Source organism: Scyliorhinus torazame, chromosome 9, assembly GCF_047496885.1.
Source record: "Scyliorhinus torazame isolate Kashiwa2021f chromosome 9, sScyTor2.1, whole genome shotgun sequence".
NCBI lineage: Eukaryota > Metazoa > Chordata > Chondrichthyes > Carcharhiniformes > Scyliorhinidae > Scyliorhinus > Scyliorhinus torazame.
Genome location: NC_092715.1, coordinates 123287026 through 123309106, shown reverse-complemented (window position 1 = coordinate 123309106; position 22081 = coordinate 123287026). Strand labels below are relative to the sequence as shown.

The 22081-nt window shown below is 44.3% G+C and overlaps 1 protein-coding gene and 1 long non-coding RNA gene across 5 annotated transcripts in view; one reads left to right on the top strand and one right to left on the bottom strand.

Annotated features, from left to right (window-relative positions):
• Positions 1 to 13305, top strand: part of LOC140429457 (coiled-coil domain-containing protein 112-like) — a 51960-nt gene extending 38655 nt beyond the window's left edge. For all 4 annotated transcript variants that reach the window (XM_072516481.1, XM_072516482.1, XM_072516480.1 and 1 more), the window contains 5 exons: positions 2236 to 2620; positions 6734 to 7150; positions 7495 to 7590; positions 12949 to 13067; positions 13177 to 13305. In XM_072516481.1, coding sequence (XP_072372582.1) covers positions 2236 to 2620; positions 6734 to 7150; positions 7495 to 7590; positions 12949 to 13067; positions 13177 to 13207 — 1048 coding nt within the window. In that variant the 3' untranslated portion in view covers positions 13208 to 13305. The remainder of the gene's footprint in view (positions 1 to 2235; positions 2621 to 6733; positions 7151 to 7494; positions 7591 to 12948; positions 13068 to 13176) is intronic.
• LOC140429458 (uncharacterized) overlaps positions 1 to 22081 on the bottom strand; it is a 34672-nt gene that overhangs the window by 10428 nt on the left and 2163 nt on the right. Inside the window, exon 2 of the long non-coding RNA XR_011949094.1 lies at positions 2862 to 2949. This is a non-coding gene — a long non-coding RNA (uncharacterized lncRNA). The remainder of the gene's footprint in view (positions 1 to 2861; positions 2950 to 22081) is intronic.

Genomic DNA, 22081 nt, shown 5'->3' with positions numbered 1-22081 from the left:
TAATTCTCCCTCAATCTTTTCACCTTCTGACCTATTGCTCCGGTACCCATCCCCCGCCATACTAATTTAAAACCTCCCGTGTGACACTAGCAAACCTCGCGGCCAAGATATTTATGCCTCTCTAGTTTAGATGCAACCCGTCCTTATACAGGTCACACCTGCCCCGGAAGAGCTCCCAGTGGTCCAGATAACTGAAACCCTCCCTCCTACACCAGCTGTTTAGCTGCTCTATCTTCCTATTTCTAACTTCACTGGCACGTGGCACTGGGAGTAATCCCGAGATTATAATCCTTGAGGTCCTGTCTTTTAACTTTCTGCCTAGCTCCCTGAACTCCTGCTGCAGGACTTTATCTCCCTTCATGCCAGCCTATCTTGTTAGTACCAATATGTACCACGACCTCTGCCTGTTTGCCCTGCCCCTTCAGGATGCTCGCTACCCATTCTGAGACATCCTGGACCCTGGCACCGGGGAGGCAACATACCATCCTGGAGTCTCTTTCACGTCCACAGAAGCGCCTATCTCTGCCCCTGACTATAGAGTCCCCTATGACTATTGCTCTTCTGTGTTTTGACCCTCCCTGCTGAACATCAGAGCCAGCCGTGGTGCCACTGCTCTTGCTGCTGCTGTTTCCCCCAACTGTATCCAAAGCGGTATACCTGTTCGTGAGGGGGACAACCACAGAAGATTCCTGCACTGACTGCCTGCCCCTTCTGGTGGTCACACATCTCTGCCTGCACCTTTGGTGTGACTACATCTACATAACTGCTATCTATGACGCTTTCCGCCACCTGCATGCTCCTAAGTGCATCTAACTGCTGCTCCAACCAAACCATGCGGTCTGTGAGGAGCCCCAGTTGGGTGCACTTTCTGCAGATGTAGCCATCTGGGACGCTGGAAGCCTCCCGGACCTGCCACATCTCACAGTCAGAGCACTACACCCCTCTAATTAACATTGCGTTAACTAATCAATAAATTAAATCAAAAAATAATTTTAAAAAATAAGTTACTGTTAACTATATGTTTCCTAGCACTAGATTTCTACTATAAATGTAAATGATAAATACAGCACTCTCCGGTCTCTGGCTTAGATACCCCTCTAAATTATGATTAAGTAATTAATTAATTATGTTTAATTAGTTTAACAATGTTTAATTTTTAAATTTTGTGCAGATTCCCTCCCAGCCAATCAGGCCACAGCTTTCCTTTGATGTTACTTTTCATTTTCTCCCCCTCCCCCCCCCCCCCCCCTCCCCAGTCGGATCATTCAGAATTGCAGAATACCTATCACTTACCTGTTCCCAAGCTGCTCCCCGGCTCTCTCCCACTCCCGAAAATGAAGGCCGCTGGAATCTGGGGGTAAGATTTTATGTCACCTACCTTCCCAGGGTGCTCCCTTGGTTTTCTCCCTGATTCCCAGAATGCACTCTGGAACTCTCCCTGCAGATTAAGAGTTACAAAGCCAAAAAAAGAAAACCGAACAAAAAGGAAAACAGCACCTCCTTTCACTCCGCACCGAATTACCAGTGCCCCAAATCACCAAGTTCCAATTCCCACTCTGGCGGTGTCTCACTCAGGATGTGTCTCCTTCACGTGCACAGCTTACTTTTATATTATATTCCCCTTACAATGCCTGACAACGTTATATTTGCCTTCCTAATCACTTGCTCTACCTGCATACTAACTTTTTGTGATTATGTACCAAGACAACCAGATCCCTCGAGTTCAGAATTCTGCGATTTGCCTCCATTTAAATAATAATCTGTTTTTCTAATCTTCCTGCTAAAGTGCACAAGTTCATATTTTCCCACATTATAGTCCCGTCACCACATTTCTGCCCACTCAATCTATCTAATCCCTTTGCAGACTCCTAATGTCCTCTTCAAACTTACTCTTCTGCCTATCTTTGTATCATAAGTAAAATTAGCAACCATGAATTTGGTCCCCTCGTCCAAGTCGTTGACATATATTGTGAATAGTTAGGGCCCCAGCACTGACTCCTATGGTATTCTTGTAACATCTTGCCAACCCAGAAATTAACTATTTATGCCTACTTATCGGTTCCTGTTCGTTAACCAATCCCCTATGCATTTTAATATGTTATCCCTTACGCCGTGAGTTATTTTTTTGTTGAGTAATCTTTGATGTGGCACTTTATCCAAATGCTTTGGTACATCCACAGGTTCCCCTTTATCCACGTTGTTTGTTACATGTTTTCTGTTCCATTTTTAATTAAGGTACGAAGAATTTCTGAAGGAAGAAAAGACTACCACTCAGGAAATTTCAGCTGTGGAAAAAAAAATTGAAGTATGGACCCAGACTCCAACCATAACCATGACACCCAAGACTACAGTAGCAAAAGGAGCATCAATTAAATCTGGTCCAGACAGTGTATTGGTTGAAATTGCAGAGTTTGATCAGTTCCTTCAGCAGACAGGGCGCCAAGGTGGCTGGGATGATTTTGACCATCATAACTTTCTCAAAGTCTGGATAAAACACAAAGGAAAACCATCATTCATTGAAGAGGCTTTGCAGTATTTGGTTGGGAGGACCCATGAGGATATAATGCAGCATGTGCAATGGTACCAAGAATTTCTCTTTCTAGAAGAGAGGCAGAAAGAGGTAGGATACGGAAATATTTGGTTAGAATATTTATAAGTGTTGAGTAGAATTGTAATTTAGGAGCTCAGTTTTTCCCTGACAATCCACATACTTTCTGGTAGGATTCACTGCATGCAGAAAACTCTCTTTGGTTCTGTTGAGATGGTTATACTTCCTATTCAGTAGCAAGCTAATGTTTTAATTTATCTGTCGATTTTGAAACTTAAGAAATGCATAGAATAAAATGAAAATCACAACATACCCAGTTCAGTATTGCAGCAAGTAGAGAGAGCTTCAATGTATTAGTGGTGCAATTTAGGTTCACACCTTCAATTTACCGTGAGGGAACCCTGCAGAAAGGGAAAATCAGAGGCTCAGTACTGTAGTGCTTTTGTGTAAATCCTGGCATTCAGAATGAAATTATTTGAGATTATACTATAGTGGAGTTCTGGTGGTGACATGTACGTGGAGGTCGCACATTGGGTGGCTCCTGCTAGAGTTTTTTGTTTTTAGCCCTTTTCACCCAGATTTGTTGGGAGGGACATTTTGTGTGATTGATCTCTAGAAAAGTTACGGCAACTAAAGGATGTCGAAACCCCAGAAGAAGAATACTGGGTGAAAAGGTGCAAGCGATTGTTCACCTGGGAGCTCAGGTTCAGTACGGAATTCCGTGGGAGGAAAGATGGTGGGAGCTAGCTCGCCGGGTGGGGCCACACCCATTACAATGGACACGCAGGCTGAAGTGATGGTGGTGGAGTTTGAGCGTCAGTTTGCCAAACGTTTTGATTGGTATCAAAAGGGAATGATGGGCCTCACTGAAGAAGTTGGTGGGTGATAGATACCCTGGTCCTGATAGAGGAGGCTCTGGGAAAGATGTCGACAGCTGGAGCAAGGAGAGGTGTTGAAGGGGATGGAGGAGGCATTGTTGCGGCATCGTGACGAGTTTACCTCGATGGGTGAGGAGCTGTGGAAGGTGCAAGAGAGTAACAAAGGTCTGAGAGCCAAAGTGGAGGACCTGGAGAACAGGTCACGATGGCAGCATTTGTGGATTGTGGGAGGTCTCGCCCACAGTGGTCTGGGAGGCGCGAGTGGTGGTGAGGGGCGAGATCATATTGTTTAAAGCCCAGGTGGACAGGGAGATGAGAGGAGCGGCAATGGCTGGTGGATAGGAAGTATGCGGAGGATCCTTCTCTGGAACTCCTGGCGCGGAAGAAGGAATTGCAGGCACGGTTTGACCTTCTGTTCATGGGGAAGGCAGGCGAAGGGGGTAGTGTGTGAATATGGGGAGAAGTCCAGTCGCTTGCTGGTAGGCCAGCGCCGCCGGCAGGCGGCTGCACGAGAAATTGTTCGGGTTCAGGATGGGGAAGTGGAATGGGTGGTGGCGCCAGTGCAGTTGAACAAGCATTTGGGGAGTTTTAGAAAAAATTGTGTAGGTCGGAGCCCCAAGGGGATGAGTCGGATATGAGGGATTTTTTGGGGGAGGGGTGGGGTATGAGAGGAAGAGAGGGCATTGCCGGAAGAGCAGTTGGAGATGGAAGAGGTTCGGGCAGCGATTGGGAAGATGCAAACAGGCAAGGGACAGGGGTCGGATGGGCTCCCAGTGGAGTTTTATTAAACTCTTTTGGACAGGCTGGCACTGCTGTTGGTGGAAATGTCCGAAGGTGCTGTGGTTAAGAGGGTACTCCAGGAGACGACGGGACAGGCATCCATCTCGATGTTGTTAAAAAAGGATAAGGACCTGGTGGTGTGTGGGTCGTTCAGACTAATATCTCTGCTAAATGTGGATGCCAAAATCCTGGCCACGGTGCTGGCAGTTAGATTGGAAGACTGCCATCCACAGGTGATTGGAGATCAGAAGGGTTTTGGAAAGGGTCGGCAGTTGTCTTTGAACGTGCGGCATTTGTTAAATGTGGTGCTCTCCCCATCATAGGCGGGGGGGGGGAGGCGGTGGTGGTGGTGCTGGATGTAGAAACAGCTTTTGACCATGTAAAGTGGAGCTATTTGTTTGCGGTGTTGGAGAGGGTTGGGATTGAGCCTACGTTTGTGGCGTGGGTCAAATTGTGATATAGGGAACCAAAGTCGAGATTGTGCACGAATGTGGTGAATTCAGGGTACTTTCATTTACATAGGAGAACACGGCAGGGGTGCCCCATGTCCCCACCCCTCCTGTTTATGCTGACAATAAAGCCCTTGGCCATTGTGCTGAGGTGCTGGAATAAGGGGAAGGGGATAGTAAATGGGTGTGTGTGGAGCATAGGGTGTTTTTGCATCCTAGTGATTCATTGTTCTACATCTCCAACCCGGGTTCCACAGTGGGGGTTATAATGGGGCTGTTCAGGAGATTCGGGGCATTTTCAGGTTTTAAGTTGAATCTGGAAAAGAGTGAGTATTTTCTGGTATCTCCTCTGGGGCAGGAGCCAAGCTGGGGGGTTTGCTGTTTCAAGTGGGGACTATCCACTTTAGGTATCTATGTTGCTTGGGTTTGGACCAGGCTTTGTAAATTGAATTTCACGAGCCTGGTGGCGAGGGTCAAGGGCGTTTTATTGAGGTGGGTCAGCCTTCCCCTATTGTTGGAAGGCCGGGTGCAGGCAGTAAAGATGAATATTTTGCCACGGTTTTTATTCTTATTTCAGTGCCTACCGGACTTTTGGCTGAAAACCTTTTTTGTCTGGAGTTTGAATGGTTGCTTTCATCGTTTGTTTGGGTAGATAAGGTAGCAAGGATTAGGAAGACAGTGCTTCAGAGAGGGCAACGAAACCTGTTATATTATTATTGGGAAGCGAATGCCGAGAAGGGTAAGGAGTTGGGGTAAGGAGCCTGAGGCTTTCTGTGTGAAGATGGAGGCAGGCTCTTGTAAGGGGTCGGGGTTGCGGACGCTGGCAATGGCGCCGCTCCCGTTAGCCCCAGGGAAGTATTCAGGAAGTCCGGTGTTAGTGGCCACGCTGAAGATATGGAGGCAATGTCAGCAGCACTTTAGGTTAGGACCGAGGTTGATGTTGATCCGAGGGAATAGTGTTTGAGCCGAGGAGGCTAGATGCTTGGTTTTCAGGGTTGGGACGAGCAGGGACTTATTTTTAGAAGGGTGGTTTGTGAGTTTTGAGGAGTTGGTGCAGAAGTTTGGGATTCCACGGGGGTAGGCCTTTAGGTATATGCAGGTGCGGGACGTTGCAAAGAACGTTTTTCCGACTTTTCTGGAGGCGCCACCTTCCTCTGTTGACAGTGATGGGGCTGGAGGAGGGGGTCATCTTGGTGATTTATAGGAGGTTGTTAGAGAAGGATAGGGTGTCATTGGAGGGGGTCAAGGCTAAGTGGAAGGAGGAGCTACGGATCGCGCTGGAGGAGGGGTTGTGGTCTGAGGTGCTGAGGAGGGTGAATGCCTCGACCTCGTGCGCGAGGCTGGGGCTGATACAACTAAAGGTGGTGCATAGGGCACTCCTGACAAAGTTGAGGATGAGCCACTTGTTTGACAGGGTAGTGGACATTTGCGAGCGGTGTAGGAGGGGTCTGGCCAATCATGTACATATGGTCCTGCCTGAGGTTGGAGAGATTTTGGAGATTGTTTTTTAGCATCATGTCAGCGATCTTGCACTTGGATTTGGAGCCCAGTCCCATGGGGGACATATTTGGGATGTCGGACTTGACAGAGCTGCAGACAGGAACGGGGGCAGATGTTTTGGCCTTTGTCTAGCTGATTGCTCGCAGGCGGATCCTGTTGGGGTGGAGGTCAACTTTTCTGCCCTGTGCCTCGGTATAGCTGGGGGATTTGATGGAATTCCTGTATTTGGAGATGGTCAAGTTTATTTTGAGGGGTGCGCGTGAGCGGTTCTACAAGAGATTGGGTTTGTTTATAACAGACTTTAAAGAGTTGGTTACAGTCAGCTACTAGTGCTGGGGTGAGGGAATGGATCTTCTGTGGGTGTTATTGGGGTGTTTGGGGTTGTGGGGGTGGTCAGGGGTTTTTGTTGTTTTGTTTTGTTAGGTTGTATGCTTAAAATGTTAAAAATTGAATGACATTTTTAAAAAAAGATTACAATACAGTATGAAGCCCTGAATCTTCATATTAGAACCAGTAGCCCTAGAAAGGAGACAATGTCATCATTGTTAATTTGAATCTCCGATGAACTTATCTTTCAGGCTATTCAGAAATGGAAAACAAAGAAACAATATGAAAAAATGAACCTGCTGAGGATGCAAGTACAGGCAGAAGAGGAACTAGATGCAGTTCATCTAGCTAAAGAAAAGGCAAAACAGCTCAAGCTTGAGAAGGAGAGAAAAGAACAGGAAGCTCATCTGCAATCATGGAAGAAACAGAAAGAACTGGAACTTGCTCTTGAGGAAGAACAAAAAATGAAGGAACAAGTAGAGAAAATGAAAAGGCAAAGGAAGGAAAATCAGAAGCGGCTCGAATTAAAGAGAATGCTCAAAGATTGTGCTGAACAAAAGAAGGAGAAGGAGGAGTTTCTACGACTGGAAGCACAAATGAGAGGGGAAGCAGAAAGAGAAGCAAGACAGTGGCTTGTGGCAAGAGATATCTCCAGATTTCAAGACCGGGTGAGTCTTTTAGGCTTGTTAATAAACAATATTTCATAATGTTTCACAATATTTATTGCTGAGATAAACGGTACTTTAGTTCAATTTTTTAATAGTCAAATATGGGAACATAACCTTATACTTTTTCTCTATTCAATAAAGCAATCTGAGTAAAATTTTGCATTTCAGAAGAACGTTTTGAGATGTAATCCTAAAATTTGTCACCTTAAATTTTACAGAAATATTTTCAATTTGGCAGTGCATCCACTTTCAATTTCTCATGAAAGGTAGAAAATAGGAAGATATTTTGTGGAAATAAAAGTAAACACAAAGCAATTAGTGAACATTGTTTTTGTCCCATACAGGATTTTCAAAAGTTGGAGTGCAAATTAGCAGACAAACGAGCAAAGGAAGAGAAAGAGGATGAACGAGAGAAGAGATTGGCCAAGCTTAAAGAGAAGGTTAATAACAGTGTGTTTAATATGAGAAAAAGCAACTGGCTCATTGGAATTCACTAATTAATCCCTGTTCGTTGATCTGAACTTTCTAAAGGGAATTAATCTTCTGGCAGATAACTCCGATTTCTACTCATTCAAAGGCTGAAAAATAAAGCTAAAACTGTCTGTCCTTCCAGATACATTTGTACCTGATTAGTCAAAATGTAATCTGATGGAGATCTGTTACTTTAGTTCTCCTAGTAAAGAAACTTCACAACTGACTCTTCCAAGGCAAATCTCGTTTTGAATGTTCAAATTTAACCCAGCACTTTGTTAATTTTGAAGATATGAACTTTTGGGCTGAGAAATGTCATGTCAGGGCTGTATTTTGACAGCCAAGAGGCAAATATTTCCTTCTTGGAAGCTTGTCTGTTTATGTGGAAAATGTTTCAAGTCAAATGCCTCTTCCTCCTCCTTATCACTTTATATCTTTGCAGTGCTATTAAAAGCAGCTGGTATTAAAGCTGCTTACAAGAAGGATGAGCAGCTGATTAAAGTGCTTTCAACACCGAGCAGCAGTATTTGGGAATACTATAATAATACCAGTGTGGATTGTGGAGTTTGCACTTTCTTCCCACATCTGCATGGGTTTCCCCTGGGTGTTCCGGTTTCCTCCCACAGTCCAAAGATGTGCCAGTTAGGTGGATTGATCATGCTAAATTGCCACTTAGTGTCCAACGATTAGGTGGGGTTGTAGGGATAGGTTGGGGGGTTGGGCCTAGGTAGGGTTGGTGCAGACTCGATGGGCCGAATGGCCTCCTTCTGCACTGCAGAGATTCTATTCTACAGTATCATAGCATTAGTAACATAATAGTGATTTAGGCAGAAGATCACTGGTCTATCTAATCAACTCTTTCAAATCTCTCTATTAATTTTCAGACTGATCTTGGGCAAAAAGCTCTGGAACCTATTTACTGACCAAAATTTGCCAAGCTCTAAATATCCATTGTTAAAACATGCCATTGACTTCAGTTCCAAAGACCTGGTAGTTGTATAACTCTTACTACAATTAAATTGTCGAGTTTCATTCAACACCAAAAACTAATGGGTATGTTCCCTAATCCTTGAGTAATGTGCCATACAGAGATTTTCAGTATCAAAAATCTCTTGCCTGTATGAAAATAAGAACACAAGAAGTTGGAGCAGGGTTGGCCTGTGGTCTGTCTGCCAAATTTCACGATTCAATAAGATTCCCGCTAACTTTGGGTTTCTACAGCACTTCCCTGCTCGTTTCCATAACCTTCGATTTTCTGAGAAATGAAAGGTCTGCTTATTCCAGCCTTCAATAATAGAGCATCCACAACCCTCTACTGAGAATTACGAAGATTGTTATGTCTGCAGGAATTTGTAAAAGGTGGTAAATCTAGCTGTCTTGGTCCATGTTGGAGCAAACAACATAGGTAGTAACAGGGATGAGGTCCTGCTAAGGAAGTACTAAAAAGTAGGAAATTATTTATTAGAAAAGGGCCTCCAGGGAAATAATCACTGGATTATTGCCAGAGCCATGTGCAAATTGACACAGAAACAGACTGATCAGTTAAGTTAACATGTGGCTGGTGGGGAACAGATTCCTCATCATAGACATTGACATCAGTACTGGCACATGATGGAGCTGTACTGATGTGTTGGACTCCACCTCAACCAGAAAGTGTAAATAGGGAGAGGCTAAGCCTTTACATTTTTTAAATGGGAGGGATCAACAAGAAATTAAACAAGCTTAAATATAAATGAAATGATTCTTCATAAATACTTCCTTTAGAGCCGGACTTTTCCCTGAGGGTGGAACTTCCGGTGAGGGGAATGTGCTGAGCGGATGCACACAAGGTGGCTCACCTCCGAAGAACTAGAAAATAGGCACTTTTAACCAAAATTAGCCCGCAAAGATCAAACAAAAACATCCCTCACCCTCTACAACACACAAACAAGAAGAAATGCTGGGAAGCAATAGCTCCAGAGGCTGCAAAGAAACCAAAAGCCACGGCAAAGGACATGAGAAATGAGCGAGGATCAGCAGACCCACAAGCCACACCCGAGAGGGGGACCAGCAAATCTAAGATGACCTCTCTTTCCCCCCACCCCCCACTCGGAGGATGTATAGAAGAAGCTCCCCATGATGAAAGAGCTAAAGGACGAGATCAAGGAAGCGGTTAAGGTGGCAGTCACAGAAGCGTTGACCACTATGCAGGTGGTCCTCGATAAGGTGGAAAAGAGACTGGAGGCCCAGGGAAACACGATTAAAGACCTGGAAAAAGCCTTGATGGACCAGAGCGACCGAATCGTCGCCCTGGGGGCAGAAATAAAGAGGTTGGTGGTGACAAAGGGGAACCTGAAGGGAAAGGTGGAAGACCAGGAGAACTGATCGAGATGCCAAAACCTCAGGATAGTGGGCCTGCCAGAGGGAACTGAGGGCAGGGATCTGACCGACTACGTGGTCCAGATGCTGGGAAAACTGTTCGGGAGGGACAGCTTCCCCAACCCACCGGAGATCAACAGGACCCAAAGGTTGCTCCAGCCAAAATCCTAGGCTGGGGAGCAGCTGAGGGCAATCATCACCGAACTACACTGGGACTGGGAGAAAATCCTACGCTGTGCCAGACAAACAAAGGCTTGCAACTGGGAGGGACATAAGATCTGGACATACCAAGACATTGGGGCAGACCTGGTAAAGCTCCGGGCACAACTGAATAATGCAATGTCAGCCCTAAAATCAGGATTTACTGAGAGATCTTCCACACTGGGAAGAGAGCGCCTGGCAACAGGGTCGGGGGCGTGAGGCAGCAGTATATCAACGGGAGGTTAGCTGGGCAGGGTAAATGGGGGTGCAGGGGTAGAAAACAGTAGGGAAGGGAGAGAAGCAGAACCACAGGGGGAACAAGGGGGCGAAAGGGCTCTAGGCTGGCTACAACAGACGACACGAGGTAACAATGAACAAATTGGCACCCCAAGCAACCACTTTGGAGGGTCCCCAAACAAAAGGGAAACCTTGGAGTGCAGGGGCTTACACACATGGAGTACACATGGTTAGCGGCCATGTTGGGTGGTTCCTTGACTAAGGAAACTCCGGAGTGCAGGGCCCGGCTTCATGGTGAGTATGGTGACTGTGGCCATTCAAGATGGTCCCCTAACAGGGAAACCCTGGAGTGCTGGGGCACATCCACAAGGTAAGTATGGTTGATTCCACATGAGGCAGAGGGGGGGGGGAAGGGGAGAACCCTCCCCCCGATCAGGATAGTCACCTGGAATGTCAGGGGACTTAACGACCCAGTGAAAAGATCCAGAGTCTTCGCCCACCTGAAAAGTATGAAAGCTGACATAGTCTTCCTCCAAGAGACACACCTGAGGGAGAAGGACCAACTGCGGGTAAGAAAGAGCTGGGTGGGACAGACGTCACATTCATTAGGTTGATTCTGGGTATAGAGGGATTTTCTGAATAGGCTGGATCTGTACTCATTGGGAGTTTAGAAGAGTTTGAAGAGGCGACCTTATTGAGACAAATAGGATTCTCAGGGAGTTTGACAGTGTAGATGCTGAGAGATTGTTTCCCCTGGTGGGAGAGTCTAGGACCAGAGGGCATAATCTCAGAGTAAGTGGTTGCCCATTTAAGACAGAGATGAGGAGGAATTTCTTCTGAGGATAATGGATCTGTGGAATACTTTACCACAGAGAGCTGTGGAGGCTGGGTCATTAAATATTTTAAGATGGCGATGGACAGACTTAATCAGTAAGGGAATCAAGGATTATGGGGATAGGGTGGGAAAATGGAGTTGAGGATTATCATATCCGATCAGTCATGATCTGATTGAATGGTGGAGCAGACCCGATGGGCCACCACTGCTCCTACATCTTATAGTCTTATGGAAATGCTATTTTATTCATCTATGTCTTTGACTGAAAACCTAACCGTTGCAACTAATTCAGCCAGTGAAGGCTCAATCTTTCAAGGCTGTTTCCATCTCCAAGGTGGATGGTGGGAGCAAAAGCAAAGGTTTAATAACCTGTTTAAGGAAAGGTTCATTGGAATAGATAATGTGAAGCAAAAAAATAAAATTTAATGATTCTGCAACAGGGAATGGAGGAAAGAAAGACAGTTCATATGTGAAATGTTAAACATCTTTATCTTTCTGTATACTTATCGTTTTAAGTTAGATGTTACAGCCAGAAAGATTCTAATATTTTAGTCGTCTTGTTACTATACTGGGTGTTTGTTCCAGCATCTGGTACATTTAAGAGCTGGATCAAGGAAAGTGGAATTTCCCTTGCACCTGTTGGCAGTCCCAAGGGTTCATTCTACAGGATCATAAACAAATCTAGCAGTATGCTATGCAATTTATATCCACTCACCGGGGAATAGATCAGATACAAAGTATCATCGCTTGAATATATTTCTTATTCCATACCATGATCTACACAAAACACCTGTTCTTCTGATGGTTGATTCAGTGATTAGCATCCTGATCTCAAGCCATATTTACTTCCGATTAACAGAAAAAATGTCTCTAAATTATTTTAAAACCGAAGTAGCAGGATTTGATATTGATGACATTGCATATTTTTAATGTAGCCAAATGTCAGAGAAGAGGTAGCCTGGATTATATTGAGAGAACTGGCTTGAAAGTACTTTTGAGTAGGTGAGCAGGCAGCACTTTTGACTAATTTCCCAAATGAATAAAAATCTGAGGTTCAAAGCATGCTGCCTCACACCTAAATAGTAACATTTCATCTGTAATTTGGATTGGAAAAATTTAAGAAGTTCATTGTGCCCACTCATTATTGTTTTGCTGGTAAAATGCCATTTTAACTAAGTTTTGAATGCAACATTCTTGAAATAAATCATTGACTCTTTGATGACTTAGTGGCTAAATTGCTGATTGGTATTGACCTACATAGGCTAAAGAGAGGCCCCAGGTTCAATCGTTAATCGGTGCTGAGTGAACTGCGGTTCAGAAGAGATAAAATTATTACGTTTTCAGTTACTACTTAGGAATGTGTATTGTGACGGTATGTGTGTGTAGTGGGATCGTGCTTTGCTCTCCGCAGATGTCACTGCCCAGGTCCATCCATGAACATCAATAGAAAATGCTGGAAAAACTCAGCAGGTCTGGCAGTATCTGTGGAGAGAGAAACAGTTAACATTTTGAGTCCCTAAGACTTTTCTTCAGAACCTGACTCTGAAAAAGAATCCAATGGATTTAAAGTGCCTGTAATATCTCAATTTGAGACTCCATCTTTAGGAGAGGGGAAGAAAAGCTGATTTTGAAGTATTTTTTGTTGTAGCCTTTTGGTTTAACATGTAAACCTTTGTTATGCTGCAAATCTATCCAGGTTGATGCTCAAATACAACGAGATCCATCTAGACTATTCAAACCTACCAAAGGTTGGGCGGAACACATAAAAGATACAGGCCAAAATAATGGCGGACCTATGCTGTTTCTTCCTCATCGGTAAGTGATTAGCATGGGAAGAATCGCTCCATAAGAAACAGATGACAAAGTTGAAAATTTGCTTCACTTTCTCTCATATAAACGTTGGTTTGCTTGTATTGTTTTTCAGGGCGATTCCATCTTGGAGGCAAGGGATCTAACAGTATTGTTTTGTGAATATTAAAGGATTGAACTGTCTAGTCAAAGTATTTGTTGTATGCATTATGAAATAAATTTTGACAAACTGAAGAAAATAAAATTGAGTCAATGAGTTGGTGAAAGTTGAAAAGGGGAAAAGAAGCATGAAAATAAAATCAGGAAAGGTAGCAAGGGCTTAATGGTCCAAAAATTGGAGTCATGATTGATTGCTTTATGCATTCACATAATACCACTTTAAAAGTAGAATCAGAGAGTTAGAAGCATTAATAACTGGAAAAGATGGTGGACAGGACTAAGTACTTAACATTCTGTCCACCATCTACATCAGGGTTTTTCAAACTCAGCGTCACGACCCGCAGATGGGCGTCGTGAGAGTCATGGAGCGATCGGTTGTGCCATTCCCCATCGTGAAAAGAAGTCAGCAACGACCGTGAGCAGTCCCTGATTGGTTGCAGTGTTTGAGGGGGTGGGGCGGCACAAGGCTGGGCCATGTGCTGGTCACCACACGCGGGGGTGTGGGGACAGGGGCTGATGGGCATCCCCGTGGACGTGCGATGCCAACAGTGGTGGCCAGCTTGGAGCTCTGCTCTGGTGCTCGTCCTCTGCCGGCTGCTTGACTTGTCCCCCGGCACCAATCGGCAGTATGTGACCTGTGGCTCTGTAGTCAATCTGTTCAACAGCCGGCATAGCGTCTGCTTGTACTCCCACAACCAGAAGTACTGGTCAGCATTCTGTGACTGGGGTGGAAGCAGCTATTGGCCAGTGAGAGAGAAGCCAGGCCAAGTTTGTCGATGAGGAATACTGATCAAACGAGGCCAGTCAATACGGCTGACATGTCAACACTGGAAGAAACCTGCACAATCGTTACTTTCTGTCGTCACTCTCTGGAACCCAGGAAGTAAGTGCTTTTAGTGAGAGTAGAGAAGCAGATGACTTGGATGTTTGGATAGTGCAATGCAGTGGAACCAGTAAGAAACTGGGCAGCACGGTAGCATTGTGGATAGCACAATTGCTTCACAGCTCCAGGGTCCCAGGTTCGATTCCGGCTTGGGTCACTGTGTGCGGAGTCTGCACATCCTCCCCGTGTGTGCGTGGGTTTCCTCCGGGTGCTCCGGTTTCCTCCCACAGTCCAAAGATGTGCAGGTTAGGTGGATTGGCTATGATGAATTGCCCTTAGTGTCCAAAAATTGCCCTTAGTGTTGGGTGGGGTTACTGGGTTATGGGGATAGGGTGGAGGTGTTGACCTTGGGTAGGGTGCTCTTTCCAAGAGCCGGTGCAGACTCGATGGGCTGAATGGCCTCCTTCTGCACTGTAAATTCTATGATAATCTATGAAATATTGTGACATTGTATATGTTTGACAAGTTACTTCATCTCCTCTAAAGTAATAGTTTGTAAAGTAAAAATAAAATATTACTCTTTTCTATACTTGTTTAAATTTCTAAAGAAATGGGAATATATTTAAAACAAAGATACACCGATTGGTAAAAGTTTGAAAAACACTGATCTACAAGGTACAAATCAGGAGTGTGATGGAATACTCTTCACTTGCCTGGATGAGTGCAGTTCCAACAGTTGATTTAATGTGTAAAAATAAAACGCCTGTAAATGTTGTAATATTTCATGAGCTGCACACGTATTAAGTGAAAGTGCTTATTTAGGGTTTATTTCAATCATTTGCAGCAACAGTCCAGAAGCTGGACACCATCCAGGACAAAGCAGCCTGCTTGGTTGGTACCCTTCCACAAAATTTCAATCCCTCCACCACTAAGGAACAGTAGCAGCAGTGCATACCATCTACAAGATGCACTGCAGCAACTCACCAAGGCTCCTTAGACAGCACCTTCCAAACTCACAATTTCTGCCATCTGGAAGGACAAAGACGGCAGATACCTGGGAACACGACCACCTACAAATACCCTTCTAAATCATTCACAGTCCGACATGGAAATATATCGTCATTCCTCAGCTGTCACTGAATCAAAATCCTGGAATTCATATTTGCATGGATTGAGGATAGGCTAACAGGCAGAAAACAGAGATAGGAATAAACCGGTTATTCTCGCATTGTTGGCAGTCTGTGGCTAGTAGGGTACCGCAAGGATCTGTAATTGGGGCCACAGCTGTTCGTAATATATATCAAAGGATGTGGGGACCAAATATAATATTCACAGACTGCATGGATCGGTTGGAGCAGCTGTTGGATGCACTTAGGAGCATTCATGTGGCAGAAAGCGTCAAAGACGTTTTTTTGAGAATTCGCACCTAAGGTGCAGGCAGATAGATGGGTGACCACTGGAAGGGGCAAGCAGTCAGTGCAGGAACCCCCTATGCCTGTTTCCCTCTCTGACAAGAATACTATTAGGAGGCGGGGATATCCTATCGGGAAAACAACAGCAGCAGCCAGAGCAGTGGCACCACGACTGGTTCTGTTGTTCAGCAGGAAAGATCAGAGCGCAGAAGAGCAGTAGTTACAGGGACTATAGGTGCTTTTGGGGCCATTAAAGAGACTCCAGGATTTGAACTGAGGGGAAGGATGGAGGGGTTCTACAATTCATGGGCGATATTCATTATGCACTTTCGAGAATTGGATCACATCGAACATTAGGGGGGCTGGGAGGGTTGGGGGAGGGGGACTGTATGTGTTAATGGTGACTATGGGTGATTCCTGATTCCTTTTTGTCATTTGTTTATGTGAACATGCGGGCTAATGACTGGGGTTTGGTGGGAGGATGGGATTGTTGTTATTGATATGGGGATTGACATTACATTCGTTACTGATTATTGTTTATTGTTGGGTGTAAATTTGGGAGAAAATGAAAAAGGAGAATAAAAAATATTAATAAAAAAAGACTCCAGGATTATATGTTGCCTCTCTGGTACCAGAGTTGAGAATGTCTCTGAAGGGCACGGGGTGTTCTGAAGGGGGAGGGTGAACAGCCACTGGTCGTGGTAAACATTGGTACTGATGACATAGGTAGGAAGAGCGATGAGGTCCTGCAGAGAGAGTTCAGGGAGTTAGGTAGCAAGTTAAAAAACAGGACCGCTAGGCCCCATCCCAGGGAGTCTAGGAATAGGAAGATAGTGCACCTAAACATGTGGCTAAATAGCTGGTGTAGGAGGGAGGATTTCAGATATCTGGATCATTGGGATCTCTTCCGGAGCAGGTGGGACCTGTAGAAGCAGGATGGGTTGCACCAAAACTGCAGGGGCAGGAATATCCTGACCATGAGATTTGCTAGTGTCACTTGGGAGGGTTTAGACAAGTGTGGCAGGGGGTGGCAACCAGAGCAGAAGGTCAGCACGTGAAGTAACTGAGGGAGAGCTAGAGACTAAGGCCAGTAAGACTAAGAGGAAGAGCAGACAGGGAAAAGTTGCTGAACACAGCGGGACTGGTGGTCAGAAGTGCATTTGTTTCAACGCTAGAAATATAATCAGTAAAGCAGAGGAACTTAAGAGCTTGGATTAGTACTTGGAACTATGATGTTGCTATAACAGAGATTTAGTTGAGGGAGGGACAGGATTGGCAGCTAAATGTCCCAGGATTTAGATGCTTCAGGCGGGAAAGAGGGGATTTAAAAAGGGGTGGGGGACTTGCATTACTGGTTAAGGAGACGATCATTGAGGGAGCATACCTTGGAGGTCTCTTGCAGCGAGGCAATATGGATAGAGCTCAGGAATAGGAAGGGTGTAATCTCAATATTGTGTGTTTACTACATGACTCCAAACAGCCAGCAGGAGATAGAAGAGCAAATATGTAGGCAGATTTTGCAAAGGTGTAAAAACAACGGTTGTTATGCTGAGTGATTTTACCTTCCTCTATATTGATTGGGACTCCGTTCTAGAGGCTTGGATGGGACAGAATTTGTAAAGAGCATCCAGGAGGGTTTCTTGAAACAATATGTAAATAGTCCAACTAAGGAAGGGGCTGCAGTGGACCTGGTATTGGAATGAGGCTGACTGGTGACCAAAGTTTCAGTTGGGACATTTTGAGAATAGTGACCATAATTCCGTAACTTTTAAAGAATATGTGGATAAGGATAAGAGTAATCCTCGGGTGAAGGTGCTTATTACAACAATATTAGGTGGGAACTGAAGAATTTAGATTGGGGCATTCAAGGGTAAATCAACATCTGACATGCGGGAGTCTTTCAATCATCAGTTGATTAGAATTCAGGACCGGTATGTTCCTGTGAAGATAAAGGATAAGTATGGCAAGTTTCGGAAACCTTGGATAACGAGGGATATTCTGAGCCTGGTCCAAAAAAAACTGAACCATTCGTAAGGTCTAGAAAGCTGAGAACAAACAAAGTCCTTGAAGAATATAAAGTAGAAAGGAACTTAAGCAAGGCGTTAGGAGGGCTAAAATGGATCATGAGAAGTCCTTGGCAAAGAGGATTCAGGAGAGAAAGAGGGTAGCCAGGAAAAGGGTTGGTCCACTCAAGGACAGGAGGGAATCTATTCATGGAGCCAGAGAAAATGGGCGAGGTACTAAATGAGTACTTTGCATCAGTATCCACCAAAGAGAAGGACTTGGTCCATGCTGTGTCTAGGGAAGAGTGTATATATATTCTGGGTCATGTTGATATCAAAAAGGAGGTGTTGGGTGTCTTAAAAAGCATTACGGTAGATAGGGCCCAGGGCCTGATGGGATTTACCTCAGAATACTGAGGAGGCAAGGAAGGAAATTTTCTGGGGCCTTGACAATAATCTTTGTATCCTCATTGTCTACTGGTGAGGTCCCAAAAAACTGGAGAATAGCCAATGTTGCTCTTTGTTTAAGAAGGGTAGCAGGGATAATCCAGGAAATTATAGGCTGGGTAAACCTTACATGAGTGGTAAAGAAATTATTTGAAAAGATTCTTAGAGACAGGATTTATTCACATTTGGACTTATCAGTGATAGGCAGCATGGTTCTGTGAAGGGTCGGTCATGTCTCACTAACTTGAGCGAGTTTTTTGAGGAAGTAACGTGGCTGATTGAAGGAAGGGCAATGGATGTTGTCTACATGGACTTCAGTAAAGCCTCTGAGAAGGTCCCTCATGGCAGACTTGTACAAAAGTTGAAGTCATGTGGGATCAGAGGTGAACTGGCAAGATGTATGCAGAACTGTCTCAATCATAGAAGACAGAGGGTAGCAGTGGAAGGGTGCTTTTCTGAATGGAAGACTGACTAGTGATGTTCTGCAGGGATCAGTGTTGGGACCTTTGTTCGTAGTATATATAAATGATTTGGAGGAAAATGTAGCTGGTCTGATTAGTAAGTTTGCAGATGACACAGATTGATGGAGATGCGGATAGTGATGAGGATTGTCAGATGATCGGATCATGGAATTTACAGTGCAAACGGAGGCCATTTGGCCCATCGAGTCTGTACCGGCGGGACATACTTGCATTGGCGTTCAGAGAAGATTCACAAGGCTAATTCCTGGGATGAAGGGTTTGTCTTATGGAGGAAAGGTTGAGCCTGTATGAGCCTCTACTCACTGGAGTTTAGAAGAATGAGAGTTGATCTTTTTGAAACGTATGATTCTGAGGGCTTATACTGAAATCTGCATCTATCTCCCAGTGGCTATTGAAAACACTCAGATTTTAAAACAATATTTTACGCAAATAATACAAAGCACATAATTTGTACAGAAGCTCATTATTCATTGAAGCACTAATCTATTATCATACCTGGCATTAGTAACAAAACATAAACCGGTACGTACATGCATATTTCTGAGCTACAGCTGGACCAGTGATCAGTGACAACCACCATGAAGGGAAAGAAATTACAACTTCTGTCAAACAGCATTGCCACGCAGTGGCATATCTGAAGCAGCAGTGTCCAGTCAATTCAAACCTTAAACCAAAATAAAGCCAAGAGGACCTGGGGATATTGGTAGGTTGCAATGGATTTAGTGGGGTTTGGATTTTATTGCGTGATTGGGCATTAGTCTTGAGTGATCACGAGTAGGGTTTTAGATCACTTCACCTTATCTTTTCATAGAGATAGAGAAAAAAAAACTTCTCAGTTTTAACAGCTTTCAATATCCCTGTTCAAAACTATGGCATTGGATCTTTTATGGAGCCTCTTAAGAAACTGTTTTTCCTCAACTATTGTATTCACTTTCACCCTCAATGCAAATTCTCCCATTTGCCTTGATACGTTTTCTCTTCTCGCGCTCTGCTAGAACCTGCTTATGCCACACGATGGCTTTCTGTGACATCACTTCCACTGACATCTCTTGGGATATGTCCAGCCAGAGTTGGCTTTTCAGGGTATATGCTGACACAGGCAGTAGATGAATGTAGTGCTGTGGATGTTGCGTTTTTGAACTTCTAGAAAGCATTTGATACGGTGCTACATGGCAGGTTGGTTCGCATTTTAGAAATGTTTGGGATTGGTGGGTTCTTGGCAGCATGGATTAGAAGTTGGCTAAGAGCTTGGGAACAGGGCAGGTATACATGGGCATTTCTCAGACCGGAGACGAGTTGAAAGTGATGTTTCCCAGGGCTTAGTGTTGGGACCCTTGCTTTTTCTGATTTATTTAAACGATTTAGAGGTGGTTGTTGGGGGCAAATTCTCTAAACTAGGGAGAATAATGAATTGTGAGGCTGATACTGAGCAACATTAGAGGGACATTGACAAGTTGGCCAAATGGGCAGACACCTGGTAGATGAATTTCAATGTAGAGAAAAGGTGACATGGTGGGAGTGGTTAGCACTGCTGCCTCACAGCACCAGGGACCCGGGTTCAATTCTGGCCATGGGTGAATCTGTGGAGTTTGCACATTCTCCCCGTGTCTGCGTGAGATTCCTCCCACAGTCCAAAGATGTGTGGGTTAGGTGGATTGGTCATGCTAAATTGCTCTTTAGTGTCCAAAGGGTTAGGTGGGTTTTGTGAGGGCCACGGAGAATCCAGCACGAGTTGAAGGATAGAAAGAAATAACATTTATTTACAATAACATATATATACACAACGGCAGCAGTAACTCCCTTGCTGCTCACTCCTCTCTAGCTGGTTCCAAACTGGCCAGCTCCAAATATGCAGGGAATCTGCTAATGATTTCTCCGCCTCCCTCATTGGGGAAGCTCATACTCCCTCAGGATTGTGGGATTGCCGTTAGTTCCAGCAAGTGGTAAGCAGGTAGGTTATAACAGTGGGGTTACAGAGATAGGATGGGGGAGTGGGCCTGGGTGGGGTGCTCTTTCGGAGGGTCAGTGCAGACTCAATGGGCCAGGTGTTCTTCTCCACTATAGGAATTCTATGAAATGTGAGGGAATGCATTTTGGGAGAAGAAACATGGGAAGACGATACAGGCTCAATGGTACAACTTTGAGGGAAGTACAGGAGCAGAGGGCCCTCTGGGTTCAAGCGCATAATTCTCAAGGTGGCCAGGCAAGTTGAAACAGTTGTTAAGAAGGCTTAAAGGATCCTTGGGTTTATAAATGTAGGCACAGAGTATAAAAGTAAGGAAGTGATTCTACATCTCTACAAAGCATAGGTCAGACCAAATTTGGAATATTGTGTTCAGTTCTGGGCATCTTATTTAATGAAGGATGTTAAAGCCCTAGAGAGAGTGAAGAGGTTTATAGAACGATACCAGGAATGAGGAATAGAAATTGGGCTTGTTCTCTTGAAAAATTGTGTGTTCTCCTTCGAGCAGAGAATATTAAGAGGTGAACTTATTGAGGTATTCAAAACTATGAACAATTTTGACAGGGTGAAGAAGAATATTCTGTTTCCACTAGTTGGTAAGTCAGTGACTAGGGGTCACAATTTCAAGATGGTCAGTGAGAGAGGTAGGAGTGAGATGAGGAGAAACTTCTTTACTCAGTTGTTGGGATTTGGAATGTGCTGCCTAGGAGAGAGGTGGAGTTGGATTCCATAGGAGGTTTCAAAAGAGCTGCATATATATTTGAAAGTGATGAATTTAGAGAGCTATGGAGATAGTGCTGGTGAATGGGACTAGCTAGCTAGCTCTTTTGGGAGCTGATGCAGGCATGATGGGCCGAATGGCCTCCTGTGCTGTAAAATTGTATGATTCTATACCAAGATAATGGTTCCCCTCAAAGGGTCTCCCAATTAGGTTTGTTGATGATTTTCTTCTCTCAGGTGGCTATCAGCCTTCGGAAATCACTTCTACAAAGATGCGAGGTCATTGAATATTTAAGGCTGAGTTAGGTAATTTTGATTGACAAGGGAGTTAAGACCATAAGACCAAGGAGTGGAAGTAAGGCCATTCGGCCCATCAAGTCCACTCCACCATTCAATCATGGCTGATTTCAACTCCATTTACCCGCTCTCCATAGCCCTTAATTCCTCGAGAAATCAAGAATTTATCAACTACTGTCTTAAAGACACTCAACGTCCCGGCCTCCACCGCCCTCTGTGGCAATGGGCCACAGTTATGGGCCATAATCATGCAGTTTTTTCTTACTGATGCAGGGACTATAGTTAAAACGTTTTGGGATTTGATGCCAAAATTTTTGTCCTATTCAGCTGGGACAAGAATTTGAAGCGCATCGAGAATTAATGCCGTCGTTGTCTTCATTTGAAGTTATTAAACTTTATAGGTTCTAGCAAAAATAATAGAAGGGGGGAGGTGATGATCATACTGGTTTACCTCCAAACTGATGTTAAGAGATTTGTTTTCTGTTAAAATCCCAGACTAGAAAGCAACAATTTGCAATTTGTAAAACTGTAAGGTAATGTTACTGCACCACAGGAATAATAACACTGACCTATAGATATATTTTATGTATCTTTTATGTTAAAACAAACTTTAATTTAAATACAGATTCATTACAGCTCATTAGCAACAAATAAATAGCTTTACAGTTAAAAGTTCTTAAGTAAAAGGAGAAAACCTTAAGTTACTTCCTATAC